At 38.4% G+C, this 17,427-nt stretch overlaps 1 protein-coding gene across 4 annotated transcripts in view; it reads left to right on the top strand.

Annotated features, from left to right (window-relative positions):
• CHST15 (carbohydrate sulfotransferase 15) overlaps positions 1–17,427 on the top strand; it is a 78,218-nt gene that overhangs the window by 47,498 nt on the left and 13,293 nt on the right. For all 4 annotated transcript variants that reach the window (XR_014548920.1, XM_083616978.1, XM_083616980.1 and 1 more), the window contains exons 2-5: positions 4,085–5,074; positions 8,486–8,825; positions 13,078–13,215; positions 15,926–16,082. Coding sequence is in view for 3 of the 4 variants with exons in the window: in XM_083616978.1 (XP_083473104.1) it covers positions 4,529–5,074; positions 8,486–8,825; positions 13,078–13,215; positions 15,926–16,082 (1,181 nt within the window). In the remaining variant the exon portion in view is untranslated. The remainder of the gene's footprint in view (positions 1–4,084; positions 5,075–8,485; positions 8,826–13,077; positions 13,216–15,925; positions 16,083–17,427) is intronic.

Here is a 17,427-nt window from a genome sequence, read left to right as displayed (position 1 = left end):
CTGGTCCTTTTATAACACACACACACGCACACACACACACACACACAGCATAATTTTGCATATAATTGATTGGGCTATTTTTAATAAACTGCACAAGCCACTCACACACAAATGTGCACACAATGCAAGATGCAGCAATGCTCAGTTTAGTATAAATCCAGCTACAATGGATTCTTCCTTCATCGTGTTCTCAGGCTATTAAAGTTTTCTGCTGGGATTGCTACATACGGTTTGCAAGTGTTGTATACTAAAACACCATGATATTTAGCATGTAAAGTTTGCTGCTAATAGTTAATTTTAAAGGGTGAGTAATTTCCTATTCTCCAACTATTATAGCAGTTTACAGTATTTCATCGTTCTTGGTGGGCAAATATACTACTTGATCACAGTGAAACAAACCCTTGTAAAATGTGAATCACATAATTGTCTTGTTTATTTAAATAATTCATCCCATTTATTTAAATGTTCCACAATCATATTATGCAATTATTCTGAAGTCAGCTTACTATTTTTGCAATTCTCTTTTCTTTCACTTCTCTTAACATCTTAGTTTAAAGCCTGCAGGGTCATTAAAACCCATCCATGTGTTCCTTTTACTAATGTGAGTAATCGTATTGAAACTTGAAACTTATTTTCAGGAGTTGTTATATGAAGGTTCTTATTTATGTACTGGCACATATATCTCTAATAATGCTTTTGAACATTTCTGAAGGCTCCTTCTGGGTCTTCTAATTCTACTCAGACAGAAGCCGGTGCTCAGCACAAGAAGCAGTTCAAATGCTCCACTTTCTGTCATTTGCTGATTTTAATTACAAACTTTTTTCAAACATACAGTAATTATGCCTGTAAGTCAGTGTTAAGCCCTTAGGGACTCAGCTGGTTTTCATAAGAACTGTATAAGAAAACGTTGTGCACTTGAAGCAGCAACTGGTAGTTGAAAACTTAGTTTGGTATATTGTAAGAAGACTTCATGGTAGTAATTTTCTTTTATATATTTGCTAGTTTTACAAAGTAAAAACTGGAATGTACCTGTTTCCAGTGCCAATGATAACATGAATCTGTGTTCTTTATATGCTGTGTTCTTTTTTTTTTTTTTGGACAAATTGCAGACGGAAAGATTTTCTGTAAGTCAAAAACACCTGTAAATGCAGGCGTCTAATAACATGTATTCTATAAACCATATTGAATCTTATCTGATTTCCTCTGTGTCCTATTTAGCAAACTTTGTTCTCGCTACTGTGGAACCAGAATAATTGGTTGAATCAGAAAAATGCAGTCTTGAAAGGAGGTTTACAAATAACATATAAATAGATTCTTCGTGAGCTTGGACTGGAGATTTCACTGATCTTACTCCGACAAAGTTAGGAGCACTACTTTAACTAAAAGTTTGGGTGAATAACAACTTTTGTACCTGGCATAGAAACTTCCAATAATGTCTTGATTGAGAGGCCACTACCTTATTGATCACCGTCTCATGTAAAGGGACACTTACAACTGTGTTAGTTATTAAGATCTGGGTCCAATCAGTGTTCAAGAGTTGGCACAAACATGGAGGAAAAAAGCTTGGTATTTGCACAAGTTGTTTAGGTGTCCCTCAAAAGGTTATCTGTCATCAAACATATGATTCAAACTCCATAGCCAATTAGCCAGCATAGGGAACCCTATTTGTAGACTAAGTTCTTATGTGCACAATTTTCATTTTATTTCTGTGGTTCAAGAGTTGGGGATAGATGGATGTCTATTTCTGGTCCATGTGTATTTTGCATCCATAAGCCCATTCCTAAATCTAGTCCACCCTGTTTACATGTCAATCTGCATTTTAAAGCAATGTATGAAAATTCACATTTACTGACGTTTTCTCCCCAACAAAACATGCATTTCTGTCCGTATAGTCTCCTAAAACACATTTTATATGCATTTTGACATAAATTAAACATATTCTTATATTCATCTAAACATTTTAATGCATATTTTGATACATTTTCTGAGCCAAGAACAGTATCCCTAATGGAAAACGGAAGGATATCTCTAATGCAGGCATCCCCAAACTCGGCCCTCCAAATGTTTTGGGACTACAGTTCCCATCATCCCTGACCACTGGTCCTGTTAGCTAGGGATGATGGGAGTTGTAGTCCCAAAACATCTGGAGGGCCGAGTTTGGGGATGCCTGCTCTAATGCATGCATTAGCAACTTAATACAGTTCCCTACATGTGCCACCTTTAGAGAAACATCTATGAGTCAGAGGTGTGGTCTGGCTGAAGGAGCTGGTTACTGATCAGTGTAGGCTTCTGGGCCTCATCAAGAATGAAGTTTAATTTGCCATTAACTCAGCTTGTAGAGTTCCTGTAAAAGCAGCAGAAGACAATGCAACAACTACATTACAATCTTATGTATTCATCTGGGAAGTGGGGATCAGGTTGGTGTGCTTAATAAATGTTGAATGAAACCGTAGAGTATAGCATCCCTAAGCAGTAGCAGTGTGTGGTTTAATGTACATGTCTTAATTTTCCATTACAGTGATTTCTTGGTTCATTTTTTTTCCTTGTAGCACACATAATTTCAGTTATGTTTTGTAAAATGTGATTGGTCAAAATGTTTACATCTCTGAAATCCTTCATGATATAAACAAAATGTTAGTTGATGCTATAGATACTTTAAATACGGTATGTCATAATGGAATCAGAGGCTTTTCTGTCCTGCTGAAATTTAATTGCGATCAAAATTTTAATTTAATAGAATGTGAGCAATTAAGGCTCTGTTTCAAAGAGTTGTGCTGCTGGCGCTGTGCGCTTCAGTGAGACTTTGGATTTACCACAAGTACCACAACTGTTTCCTGGGGTTGGGAAGAGAAAAAAATCCCAGTGCTATACATATCTAAAGGTCCAAGTGTTTCTTCTTGAACTGCACATTAGAGAAGAAAGGGTTAATGCACTGGTCTGATATAGCCATATTCTCATTTCCCCTTGAATTCTTGGAATATGCTACCTCCACAGTATTAAAATTTATTTGCAACAGTTTAATGCATTTTTTTGGTGCTGCTGCTTAATATTCTTTATTGATCTTGAAAAGGAGAGACATTCAATTACTTTCTCTCCAGAAGTATCCTACTTATTACCCCTTTGTTGCTTAGGTTAATAATGAGTATGTCCAAGCAAGGACTGGAAAACAGAAATCAATTTGTGGCCACAATTCATTTTTGAGAATCTCTAGGGGCTGCTGTATTCCTGAACCCTTAACCATGGCTTTTTCTTCCTGCCCAATACAAACTTGGTGGATTTTGCTACTCAAAAATACACTGTGCTAGTATTATTCTTTGCTCAAAATTTGCCTGTGGAGCCTTCACACAAACCACGGATGCTGCTCCCTTTCCAAACAGCTTTCTTGCCCCACAGATCCATTAGATTGGCCTTTAGAATGTCCCACTGGGTAATCTTGACCCAGATGATTGCTTAGCTTAATCTTATTTGTAATCTGTACCATAGTCTTCAGAGTATCCCAGCATAAAATTGTCAGTTGACACGCTCACCACCTTTCCCTTCCATGTACCTCATCTTTCTATCTCTTTATCTCAAATATTTATATCCTGCCTCTTAATCACGGGGATTCTTCAGATGGCTCACAATACCTCAAAACAATCAAGGAAAAATCAAGCAGATAAACACACAACAAATTCAGTTCAGAAGCATGCACCAGATTCTATTAAAAACCAAAGCAAAAAGCAGAAATTTAATCCCCCCTAAATTATTGGGGGGGGGAAGCCTTATGGTTTGGTGAAGGCCCTGACTTTTGTTGCTATCCTCCTCACCTCAGAGGATGGGGCACTGGATAGATACCACCTCAAAAGGGGATGAGTAGTTCAGCCAGTTCATGCAAGTAGTTAGTCCTTCAAGTTCCTGTCCAAATCATTTTCAAGTCATCTATACTTATTCCCAGTACTCAGAATTTACCTTTCCGCTTAATATGAAATTTAGCATAGTTTCATCAACCAGGGTTAATAGTCCAGTGCCTAATAAAGTGAGTAACACTTTGATCTGACTTCTGGACAGATAATTTTATTCACGTTTTCTCTTTGTTCTCTTCTAGGTTACACAACAGAATCTTCTGAAGTGATTATAAAAATGAAGAACTCCAGATCATTTCTCTGTCTTGGAACCTACATTTTAAAGGAATATATTTAAATCTCAAGAAGAATCTATTCTCTCACATACCTAAATTTTTTTAATTTTGATGAAAGGACAATGAGCTCCTTTTGTTTTTTGTGTCTCTTCACTCTGTACAGTGAAATCCCACTCTCCTCATTTTGTTCAATGGGAAAAACCTGAACTCATCATCATCAACTTAAAAAAAAAAAATTGTATGTCGAGATCAAGTATAATGTGCCTCTAATACATTGCCATATTATTTTCAGTAGTTGCCATCTATTTTTAAAAAAATATACTGATTTGACAAAGTTTCTTGATTGCTCGTAGAAAGTGACTTTCATCCATTTGAAATGGCTCCTTACACCAATTCTTTAATGGTACTAATATGAAGCATTGCATTCAACGTTGCATAGCATTGTTATCAAATGACTTGCACAGACAATGTTTCAAGTGCCAGCGGCCAACTCACAATATTAAAGAGTGTCCTTCTCTGTGCAGAGATAAAAATAAAGTTCTGTTGCACGTGGATAGCAAACAGATGAACTTGCTTGCAGTGCTAGAAGTAAGGACTTATCACAGTGAAAGCTGGACTGGATTGTTTTGCTTGAAGAAAGGAAAACTATGCAGTTTAATGTTTGGATTATTAATAATGATGCTAGTGATGGCATCCTATATACTGACTGGAGCTAAACGTGGCCTCTTGCTGATGCAGCCAGCACTACGATATGGAGCTTTTACTAGCAGTTCAAACTTAATGGACAATGAGAGCCTCTGTGATATGAAAGACCATTACCAAACATCTAAAATGAATATTTCATATGCAAAGGATTATCCAAGCATTAAAGTAATTATTGACACCATTACTACAAACATTGAGTTTATAACTAGACATCTTCCAGACTTAGAAGATTTGAAGAAACAAGAGATGCATGTGAGTATACAAGAGGGAGAACTATTTATTAAAAAATGGTAACCTTGACCATTACTCTCTGTAGTATCTATTCAACACCAACACAGTGATGCCATTATAAGCCAATGCACTCTTAAGTTAACACTCACTGAGGAATCAAGGCAGATGCACTTCAGTTTAGGTTAACATTGACATTTAGCAAGGTGTTGGAACTCCCTATCAGTTGTATAGGTGTATATCTCTTCATTCATGCTTTTGATATGACCCAGTAGTAGATATGATTGAGAACAATAGATAGTCTCAGAAGCTGGAACACACATGTTGGAGCCTAGGGAAAGCCACTGTGGTGCTTTCTATGTTTCCTCTGGAAATATGGGAAGATCAGATCAAACAGTGAGGTAGTTACTGTAGCTGGATGATCATAGACATTCTGCTGGTCAGATCAGACCCTTAAATGAAGTGATTTTTATCAATTGTATATACAATAGACTCACAAGTTGCACAGGTCCGTTCTGGAGGGTTGCGAGTAAAGCCAAAATTGCGTATAGTCAGAAAAATCCCAAAACTGCCCCAGTGTGACGCTTCCTACCATTCTGAAGCTGGTGTTGCAAGTGGGCCTGGCCCTCCATGAAACCAGGCTTACTGGGTTGTGGGAAGGTCTCATGCAGGCTCTGGGAGCTTCCATGGAATCTCATGAGATTTCATATGGCCCCATGGAATCTTGAGGGAGCCTCCCAGAGCCTAGTAAGCAAGTATGAGAACTTAAAAGCTCTTTTCATGTCGACAAAGCCCATCACGGAAAGAGATTTTAAGATTTCCTCCTTGCATGCATCTAATTTGTGCAATTGCTGCTATATAAATACCAGACATGAAAACTGGCTTATCACTACATGCTTTCTCATAATTTTACTGGTGTACAGGAAACAGAGATGTGGTTGCCACTGCTATTGGTAAATCAGACCTGAAGAGAGTGAACACAGAAAGGTCTAAGAATACTTTATCTAGATAAGTCTAATTCATAGAATCATAGAGTTGGAAGAGACCACAAGGGCCATCGAGTCCAACCCCCTGCCAAGCAGGAAATTCTTCCAAGAAGGTTTCTTATATGCAGTTTGTAGATGCTCAGGAATGTAGAGTGTTAACAGATGTTTGGGAGTATGTGGGAAGAGAAAATTATTGGATGGAGACACGCTTAAAGGTCCATATGAACACTTTGAAGCACAATCTGCTCCTTAGACTTTTAGGACTCTAAAATGCTAAAATCTGAGGGATTTCAGGAAGATATAGAATTTATGTTAAACAACTAGAAGTCAGTGTTTCTTCACAATGAAAGTGGTACAGTTTTATTAACTAAACCTGAACATTAATTTGATCTGTGTATTTCATCTTCATTTAAACCAGTGTTTCCTAATTATTATTTCCTTGCATGCATATCTTCCAGTTTGCTTAATCTTATTGGACTTGCACATTTCAATAACCTTCAGCCAGGTTTTCCAGTGTTCACAATACCAAGCTGAGATACTTTCTTAGGTGTGACTGTTTAGGTTTACTATTAATATTGGTGAACTATATCCTTCCTATGCGATATCAAGTGAAGCTCAATCTGTACCTCTTTGGTTCACTTAGATAAGCATTGAACTAGTGTTATTGTGAGTGATTGCCTGGGAATTGAAATCCTGGAGACCTGCGGTCAGTCAGTAGAGACAGAAGCGAGCTAGATGAAAAAATGGTCTGATTTGGTATAAGGAAGATTCCTATGTCCCCAACCACTCCATACATCTCTGAATTAGTTCCATATAAACCACAAGAGTCACTTTGTGATCTCCCAAGGATTTCTGTTATTGCTTTGACTCTGAAAATTCACCTTGGTTTTCCTTTACCCTATAATTCATCCAATAAATTAATCTATGACTATTATTGAAACCACTGGTATACTGTCCAGTAGTATCGTAAACCTATACAACATAAACTTGTATCTTTACTAGGTCCAGTTATTTCTGTAGGATGCTATAGTGGAAGCAACATGAAAGTGACCTGTGTGAAGTCAGACGCCCAGGTGGCAGAATGCTTGATGATACTATAGAACATTATGTGGCGTTTCTTTTACGTTTGTGCAGGGATATGACCATGTTGGAAGCAGTGTGTGAATCGCTGTGCAAACTCATTACAGATATAGCTCAGGGTGACAGTTTCTACAACTGTAGCATCAGGTCTTCTGTTCTCAGTTGCCCATGCTAAAACAAGATGAAAAGCAGAAATGGCAAAAGCAAAATGTGAAAACTGTTGCAAATAGTCTTCCATATGTCTCCTACTGTGCAGGAACTAAAGACCAGACTCTCATTAAGAATTCACTCTGCAGTTAACTTACAGGTACAATGAAGTACTGTACAGTGTCTACACAGAAATAAGTCTCTTCATATTTAATGGGGATTATTCCCAGGTAAAAGTAGTACATGATTTCAGCCTAGGATTCGCTTTTGGGTTAGCATTGGAGAAAGCTTTGTGGAATGCAAAAATTCAACAGATTAAGTGCAAGTATGGGGAAAGATACTCACATTCTAGCTGTCAGACATTTTATCACACAGAATGTATACAAATCTGTTGTCTCTTTTGTGAGTAGGTCAATGTGGCCAATCCATATACAGTATACTGGACCCAGAAAATCCTGTTGGCCCTTCTGATTGTAGTCTAGGGGTGTATGATCTCAATGCAGCATTCAGGTCACTCTGCCTGTCCCTCCTACATCCCTTTTCTAGCCCCACCAGTCCTGGTTTGCACCCTTCTTGAATCCCTTTCCCTGCAGGAAATGTATCCATGAACTTTCATAATGCTGTTTGCTTGTCTGGATGGATGAGAGAGAGTGTGTGTGTGAATGTGTATAGAAACTAGCCTACTGTACAATGGTAAAATTCACATTTGTTGCTCCATCTACTTTTGCTTCTGGTACCACCCAACACTGGCATGTGGGTCCCAGAAGTCCCTTGAGCTATAAAAGGTTCCCAACCCCCCCTCATATTTAATAGAGTGGTATGCTTTTGTAGAGAATTGCTGTGTTATGTAGTGTGTGCTGCTTTTCTCAAATTATTCCTTCTGTTGATGCATTATAATTTTGTTATACATAGATGAATTCCATCTGCTCTAGGAATTAATTTCTTAAAATACAATTCTATCTATGGAAGTCTGCATAGATGCAATATTTAGGTTTAGATAACCATATCACTTCTTTTTGTGTTTAAGAGCTGGGCTTTACAAATATATTCCTCTTCTCTGCCAGCTCTACATATCCTCCTGGTCTTATATCTGTGCAACAGCATAGGCTATCGGAACATTAAAATGTCTGGAATGTGTAAACAATAGGATTATCATAACCAGAAGTACTACCATGTTCTTTGTTTCCTGCCTTAATGAGAGCTTTTATTCTCTGTTTTGCAGATGTTTTCCGTAATTCCTAACAAGTTTCTTCCAAACAGCAAGAATCCTTGTTGGTATGAAGAATACAAAGGAAACACTACTAGGGATCCTTATGCTACAAACTCATATGCGTTATATTCCAAACGTTTTCGGACAATATTTGATTACCTTAGAAAGGTGTTTTGGAGCCATTTGTATCATTACAAGGAGAAGCACTACCGGCTACGCTGCCTTCCCCATTTCTACATCATAGGCCAGCCAAAGTGTGGAACAACAGACCTTTATGATAGGCTCAGGTTACATCCTGATGTGAGATTCTCAGCAATTAAGGAGCCTCACTGGTGGACAAGGAAAAGGTTTGGTGAGTAAACACACTTATCTGACGCAGAGCTGTTTTTGCAGAAATGAATTCTTAAATCTTCCTTTGGAAGCAGCATCTCTTCATTTTTAAGTTTCTCCATCCCTAGTTAGCAGTAGACCTAATGCTGGAAACCAATAGGTCTAGCCTTAATGTCTGTATCTGTGGCAAATTGCCTTGGATACACACTGGAAGTGCACGTAACAAGCCCCCAAATCAGCAGCCTAATATAGAGAAGCCTATCAGCTGGATTGGTATAAACAATAGCCTGCCCTAATATTAATTAATTGATCTATATAATGCCCAGGTTGCTTGTCAGCTGTGTGCTGAAATCTTAACATTGCACAAATTTATAATCTGTCATCAACTAGAAAAACCTAGTATGGGTAGCACTGTTTGTTGTTTGGTCATAAGCAGGTGTCTATACAAATCTGCCTTTTTGTGTAGTTCTTTCAAAATACCTGCTCTGGCTTAGGTAAAGGAGTTGATGCTAAAAATCCATTTCAGGCAGTGCCCTGCAGTAACATGAGAGCTGCTTTTCTTTTTGACAGTTCCATGTGGCTTGATCAATACCAGGTTTAGTCGGGCTCTTGGTTTCCTGCCCCCAGGGACTCTCACCCCTTGAAAGTGACAGGTATATGCAGCAGCATCATAAAAGGGAGGGAAGTTTAGTGAGCAAGTTCTGCTAGTCTCCACTGTTTTAAGCCCCCTCTTAGTATGTGAGGTCCCTGTGGAGTTAATATGCTGGGTGCTTCAGCTGCTAAGGCTGCAGTGTCAGTGGTTTTCATTTGCCCAAAGCAAAGGGCTCATGTCATGGGCAGCTGCCCATGGAACTCTGGTGCTGGGCCTGTGGCTGGTATATGGATGATGCAGCCACAAGGATAAGGCAGATTGCATGGGTTTTCCCTTGGAGGAAAGGTGCCAGTTGCATAGAATAATAGAGTTGGAAGGGACTGCAAGGATTATCTAGTCCAGCCGCCTGAAATGCAGGAATATTTTGCCCAACACAGGGCTCGAACCCACAATCTTGAGATTAAGAGTCTCGTGCTCTACCGACTGAGCTATCTTAGAATACAGGCATGTGTGATTAGCCTGCCCAGATGCTTCAGCTGCATAGTGTTTTATAACAGAGCTTGACTCCACAGTCTGTATTGGCCTGGTTTGAAAGGTGAACAGACTTAGTGCTAGTTCCCATCTGATGATGAGCTCATTCAAGGACATAGTGACAACAGTTTCTAATATCTACCTTGCTTGAGTGCCAGTTTGGCAGGAGTGAGGGTTGGAAGCAATTACAATGAAAGCAGGACCAGCGTCAGCACCTGGAATCCTTGGGCTTCTGCCCGTGGATGTTGACACTGACCCTGCTACCATTCTGCTGACGGGTTTCCTAGGATTTTTAGTTCAGGAAACAGATTTATTTTTATTTGCTTTCAAGAGTTGCAAGGATTCAAATCTTGAAATATCAAAGTAGTAGAGAATATGTTTTCATTATTTTTTTATTATTGAAAACTGAGCTCCCTCCCTGCCAAGCCTGGTTGTAGTCACTTCAGTCTGGTTCTGCTCAGTATGTCTCAAGACACAAGGGAACAGTTTAGCCTCTATGGATTTTAACACCAGTGTTTTGGCTTATGATTAGTGATATAGATGGCCTAGTAGCCTGAGGTTTATACCACACAGGGGATAGGTTCAGTTGTGTACGCCCTCCCCCTGCTTCAGATAAAGCCTTAGAACGAATACACAACAGAGCTTCTTCTGTCTGCAAATTGGTTTGAATAGGAAACCACTGCTTTTCAGATTATATATGATAATGCCTTCAAGTATGAGTGAAGTCCCTCTAGTTGAAATGGACTAAATTGGCACAGCTGGTTTCCTCTACTAAGGCAGTTGAAGCAGCAAACTCAATAAAATTGAGCTGAACTAATTTCAGAGGGATTTTAATTGGTGTGCAGTGTTCTTTCAAGCATATTCTTTGTGGTTTGTCTCTTATACGAGTTCTATACTTGGCCCAATAAAACAACTTCTGAATTTATTTCAAATAAAATTCCATGTTCTGAGGCCAAATGCAAACAACAACTGTTTTAGAATTATTTGAAAGGACCAGGCAGGTACATCTCCAAAGCTGAGAAACTCTGGGCTTTGCCATCTGGCCGAGAAGACTATGTATGCCACTCTGAGTGGAACACAGGCATGCTAACAAGTTACATGTAACAGCATGGAAGAATACCCATAAACCAGCCTTCTTCTGCTGCTTCTTCCTCGTTAAAGTTATATACCACCCTTCATCTGAAGATCACAGGGTGGCTTACAACATAAAAACACAAAATAAGAACATGAAACTCATTAACATAATAGCAAAAAATACACTTTCCCCCAGAATTCCAAGTTATATTATAAGTAGGCTTGCTTCCATATTTTGCAAATATTTGGCATTTAGCTGTGGATTTGGAGTTCTGACAGGGCAGAGCACCCTATAAAAATTGGGAGGAACTACTAAATTCTAATGCAGTGATGATACAGCTTGATACAGCTTGGGTTGCCCACCATGCCATGCCTTGTTTTATCTGTCCAGAGACCTCCAAGGCCTTTTGAGGTATATTGATGTCATCACTGCTATACACTAAAAGCAAGAGGCCTTTATGCCTACTGTGCCTGGCACAGCACAAATAAAGTCCTTTGGGCTATTGCTCCAGCAGCATCCAAAAGGAAGGAGGCCATGAAAAACTAATTCAAAGCATGCAGGCCATACCATGCTTATGTACAGGAGCACTGTGAAGTTTGCAGCCTGCTCAATATGAATCAGGTACTCACTTCCTTGCCTGACTCCAGGACCCAGTCTACATCTTTATAGCAGCCTCCAGTCTATTCACCATCAGGCCTAGATGTGCCAGGACCTAGATATTTTGGAGCAGCTTCACAAACACTGGCATGATAATAAATACCTGGTTAAAACCAGAATCCTCTGGGCCTTCTACATAATTCTCTTGGTTGCATTTCCCGGTTCTTTGCTCTGAAGTCTTTGTAGTTTGCTCTGACCTATTAATATCTCCTTATTCATTCATTTCTACAGTGGCAGACTGTGCTTTAGTATAGAAGATACTAGGCAGACTTTCTTTGACTCATGGTTCTCGTGCACTTTTCTGCCTAATGAAACAACCATAATCTAGAAAGAGAAAGAGATTCCTTTTATAAGAATCTTCCAATAAAATATTTTATTGGACCTTCCTTGTGCTCTGTCTGCTTCTGGCTTACTGGGCCGGTTCTATAATACAAAGGTTAAAGGTAAAGGACCCCTGGACGGTTAAGTCCATGCTAATTAGCACTTCCTTATTTAATGTCATCCTGTGGTCTTCTTCATAAGGTTACACCATTTAGATTTGTCACTAAGAGCTTCCCTAGCAAGCACCAAGGTGGCTTCTGTTACTATGTGGCCAGGATGTAAATAGTATTTACACTCATGTGAAATAAATACACAATTATCAATGTCCGTATTTATGCACACATATGTATAATTGTAATTATATATTTATTTATAGTGCTGCCTTTTCCCCTGACAGGAACTCAAGGTGGCTTAAAGAAAAAATAAGAACAATTTATTCATGTTCATGTACATGTAGACTACAAAGAACTTGCTACATGGAATAGATTATGTAGAAATTAATCATGCAACCATTCTGACTCTTTTTATCGTATCCTTATTTATTTAGGGTTTTGGACATGTTTTATTACTGTTAATTTTACAATAAAAAAGAACTTGAAAAAATAATAGAATATAGTGTTTTATAAAGTAAGTTGAAAAATATTGATATACTGAGAGTAAATCAGTTCTTTAAATTTCAGAACATTTCACAGCAGTAGTTTATAATTTGGAGAAAATAAGTTCTTTTGATGGTACTTAACCACATCACATCAAATCCAGTTTGCTATATTGCCATTTTGTCTCTGTCCTGGTTCTTTTGACTTCATTAAAAGAAATTCCCAAATGTTATGTGTCCACTAATTCAATACCAGGTGTTATTTGAGAGCTCTGTTTCTATGCAAGCAGTATTCCTGCTGCAGCTACCATGCAAGAAAATAGTTATTCATGTTACTTCCTTGTTGAACCATCAGTATAATTGAATAACTATCGTATCCTATTTATGATTATGCTATTTGAACAGGGTCTTCCACCAAATAGTCCAAAAGGCAGAGCAGTAAACATCTCTACTATACCACTGTAGATTCCAGGCTTACTTTATTTATTTATTTTTGCTTTCAGGGATAATTCGTCTGAGGGATGGATTTCATGATCGCTACCCAGTGGAAGATTACCTGGACTTGTTTGACTTGGCTGCTCATCAGATTCAGAGTGTGTTGCAGGGGGACACTGCAAAAGACTTCAACAAGATAATTATTGGTACAGAAACTACTGCTTATAGGGGTTTATGTTGCTGGTATGAGACTTGCTTTAATAACACCGGTAGTTATCTGTACTAAGATAAGAGTTCACTAATCTCCTCTGTATCTTAGCAAGGTAAGCTAAGTATACGATAGCAAAAATGTGGATAAGGCATTTTATTAGAACAACTTCTGTTGGCAAAAGGGTAATGCATCATGAAAGTGTGCCTTCAACTAGTAATGAAAAGTTGAGCAAACATCTGTCTGAAAAGAAGAGCATTATAAATCTTTAATTTTGCACCTTGATTTCAGTGTAAATAGAGGCTGTTTAAAAATGCATTAATATTATTGAGTTATTTATAACACTTTATAGCACTTTGGCAACAATATAGTGTTCAATGCAACATGGTGTCCATCTAAAATAAAAAATAACTACAAAGAAATACAAACATGCAGAATCGGGCAAAAACTTTGTGAATAAAAAATACCTTCATTTGCTAGTGAAATCTAGATGCATTCCATCACTATGTCCCACTGATTTAACCACAGCAAATGACATCATATGAAGCAAATAAGTAATCTGATTAACTTGATGGGCATGGAAGAATATATGAGATAACGTATATGGGACTTTAGCTCTATTGTTTCCCTTAGGATCCATTCAGTGCAGGGTTGACCAGATGCCAAAGAGGACAGAGTCCTTGCACCTTTAATGGTTGGGTAGGAGAGGCAATTTCAGGTGGTGTAGTTTGCATGAGAAGCTATACCTGCTGAAATATCTGTTTCTACACAAAGCTAAAGGCACAGGTTTCCTCTTTTGCATCTGGTCACCCTAATTCAGCAACAGCACTTTGTTTTTTTGGAAGACAGCGCAGGATAGTTGCAAGTGTGGCATCAGCAGGTCGGAAACAAAGTCTGCTCAGACTCCAGAAATGCCTTGGGAAACTTTAGGAAATAAAACTTTTCATGGGATGGAGATGTGGTGTTAATAGGAACCTCCACCTGTAATTTCTGCCTGCTGTGCTGCTGTTTAGTTACATAAAGGAACCAAATATAGTGACAATAAACATTTGCTAGGCATAAGAGATGGGATAGGTTGGATTTCCTTCAAGGGACCAACTTATTCTACTGTCTACTGAGACTGGGGAAAGTCTAAGCTGTTGTGACCTACGAAAGTTATTATGACATTATTGACATATCCTGACTTTTTAAACCAAGAAGCTATTAGGCCTCATTATTTTGTTGTGATATGAGCAGGTTCACTGCTCTTTCTATAAACAAATATTGTGCCTCAAGTGCTCTTTCTGGACTTTTATTATCAAGGACACATACAAGCTACATTTTTTATTTTATCGGTCTCTTGTAAGGGAAAGAATGCTAATTCAAACGGCTAATGTACTTTTTTTGAGCAATTGCCTTTGCAAGGAGCTGAACTTTTTGTTAAGGAAAATGTTTACATGGCCTCTTCTTAATAAAGTTTACAGGAAATCATCTGAATTAATATGCTCATTATAATGAACTTTTTTTTATTACCTTGTTAAAAATACAATTTAGTCAAGAATCCATCTATAGGAAATATGAAAATCTGAGATTTTCTTAGGGAGCCACATTATTAAACGTCAAATGATTAAAAAGGAGAGATATAATTAAAACTATAAACATCCCTCTAACTTTACCAGGGAAAGTAATTTTACAGTCAAAAACATCTCTGAATCAAATCTTTATTGGGTTGTAATTATATTGCCAGATGAAGCCATGGAGGTTTCAGAAGCCCTACACAAGACATTACCCTTGCAGCTCCAGGCATTTTAGACAGGGTTTATTTATTTTTGATCCTTATTATGATGAATTTACCAGAATGGTTTATGAAAGCACAACATGATTTTTTCCCCATTAATCTCTGGCTAAGGACATTAAAGAGCCATTTTTAATGAAAGTAGGCAGTTTCATCGTATGTTGTATGCTTTTAGCGTCTATGAAAAATTGGTATATTTTGGAATGTGCTGTTCTCATTTGATATATAAATGCAGCAGCATTTAATTCATCATGGGTTAAATATAGACTCCTCCTCACAAACATTAATTCGTGTTGTGGTGCTATGGGGTGGGGGAGAGAGATGATGAAACAATAGAATCATGGAATTTCTGAGTTGGATGGGAAGTCAAGGGGTTATCTAATCTAACCCCCTGAAATGCAGAAATAATAGCTAAAGAATCTGTGACAGAAGGCCATCCAACCTTTGTTTAAAAACCTCCTTTGAAAGAGCGTCCATTACCTTTCAAGTTGTCTGTTCCACTATTGAATAGCTCTTACTGTCAGAAAGTTCTTCCTAATGATTAGTCAGAATCACCTTTCTTGTAATTTGAAACCATTGGCTTGGGCCCTACCCTCAGAAACAGTGAAAAATAAGCTTGCCCCCTCTTCCATGTGGTAGCCCTTCAGATATTTGAAGATCATAGAAATGTAGAGTTGGAAGGGATCCCGAGGATCATCCAATCCAACCACCTACAATGCAGGAATCTCAATTGTATTTCCTTTCAGTCTCTGCCCAAGACATACCCAACTCCCTCAACTATTAAGAAGTGTATTTTTGGCTGCCATAGCCAAGAATAGGAAGTGACCTAGCATATTTCATTTAATGTTCTGGTCCTGCAGTGCATTTACAACAGTGGTCAGAATGAGCCAGTCATCTAGAGTGACACTGATATGCAGCTTTTTGTCATTCCTAGGAGAGGCGAGTGCTTCGACAATGTGGGACAACAACGCTTGGATTTTCTTCTATGACAACAGTACAGAAGGGGAGCCTCCATTCTTAATACAGGACTTCATCCATGCCTTCCAGCCAAATGCAAAGCTGATTGTTATGCTTAGGGATCCTGTTGAAAGGTTAGCAAACAATATTTACATAGTATCAAAGAAATGTATTTTATTCTTTTTATTTGTTCTCATGGATGGTTGACAGCTGCCCTCAAAATTGGTAAGTTGAGAGCAGCATAACTCACCACCGCAACTCGACTCCATAAACACTCATACCACGTCATTGAATCCATTGTTTTTTTAAAAAACTTGTTTTTAATATGGCTAATACAATCTGGAAAGCTATAGTGTTTTTAGTGTAGAAATGGATTCTTTAGGAAGCTCTAGAATAGAGATGGCTTACCTGTAGCCCAGTAGCCTGATGCAATCCCCCAAGACTTCAACAACATTGGTGACAGCAATACAGAAAAGAAAATTTAAAGTAGACATGGTACGACAGAGGGCAGAGAGGTTTGAACCTCTCCACCCAGCCCTGATGCAAATTGCCCCCTCACTATCAGATCGATCATTTGATGAGGGGGCAGTAAGACACCTGCCTCTCCCTGTCAGCTAATTCATTTAGCTTACCTTAGGAAGATGTGTGTGTGCATGCGAGAGGGTGGAGTAGCCACACCCACCACTGGCATGTAGCCCTGGACCAAAGGACGAATGTTCCTTGTTTTGCTTAGTGTTCAGAATAAGGTGAATTACAGTCTCCGGTAGCTTTGACTTCCCATTCTGAATTAATTAATCACATTTTCAATCCTGATTTCCATATATTGGAGAAACTTTGAATGCCTTTAATTCTTGAGCATGATCTGGGAAAGAGTTAATACAGTATGCAATCTGAACTGATACAAGTTGTAAAATTGAACAAGTAAAACTCCCATAACAGATAATCTTTCATCTTGTTGACATTAGCAGAGATGCAGGTAACTATGGAAACCGAGAACTGTGTGGAGATCCCAGTTGCTTAGGGCAATTTCAGTGTGAAAAAGGCAAATGTAGCCCATCTGCTATAAGGCATGGAAATAAAGGTCAGCAGGTTTTCCTCCCCTGCACAAGGTAGTGTGTACCTTGGTCAAGAGTCCACTCCAAGTTGTAGTGAAAGAAAAGGAAACACAGTTCTTCAGCCTTTGCTGACATGTACTCCTTAGCAGTAATACGGGAATAAATATTTTAACCCTCTTCACAGGATTCCACCGGCTTCTTAATATCCCTGTTTTGTTTGCCTTGTATTGCATGGTCCAATTCTCACCTTTTTAAAATGGTAAAGTGATTTATTTCAACAGTCACATGGTATTCTATTATTATTTATTCGTAACATTTCTGTCCTGCTCTTCGTCCTGAAAGAACCCATGGCAACAGGTACAGACAGTTTTATGGAACAATATAGCACCGTCTTTTCCTAAGGATTTAAGTAAAAAAGCCTTGA

The sequence above is a fragment of the Podarcis filfolensis genome, assembly GCF_964270895.1.
Source record: "Podarcis filfolensis genome assembly, chromosome: 5".
NCBI classification, from domain to species: Eukaryota; Metazoa; Chordata; class Lepidosauria; order Squamata; family Lacertidae; genus Podarcis; species Podarcis filfolensis.
Note: the sequence above shows the minus strand (reverse complement) of the source record. Positions and strands in the feature narration are given on the sequence as shown.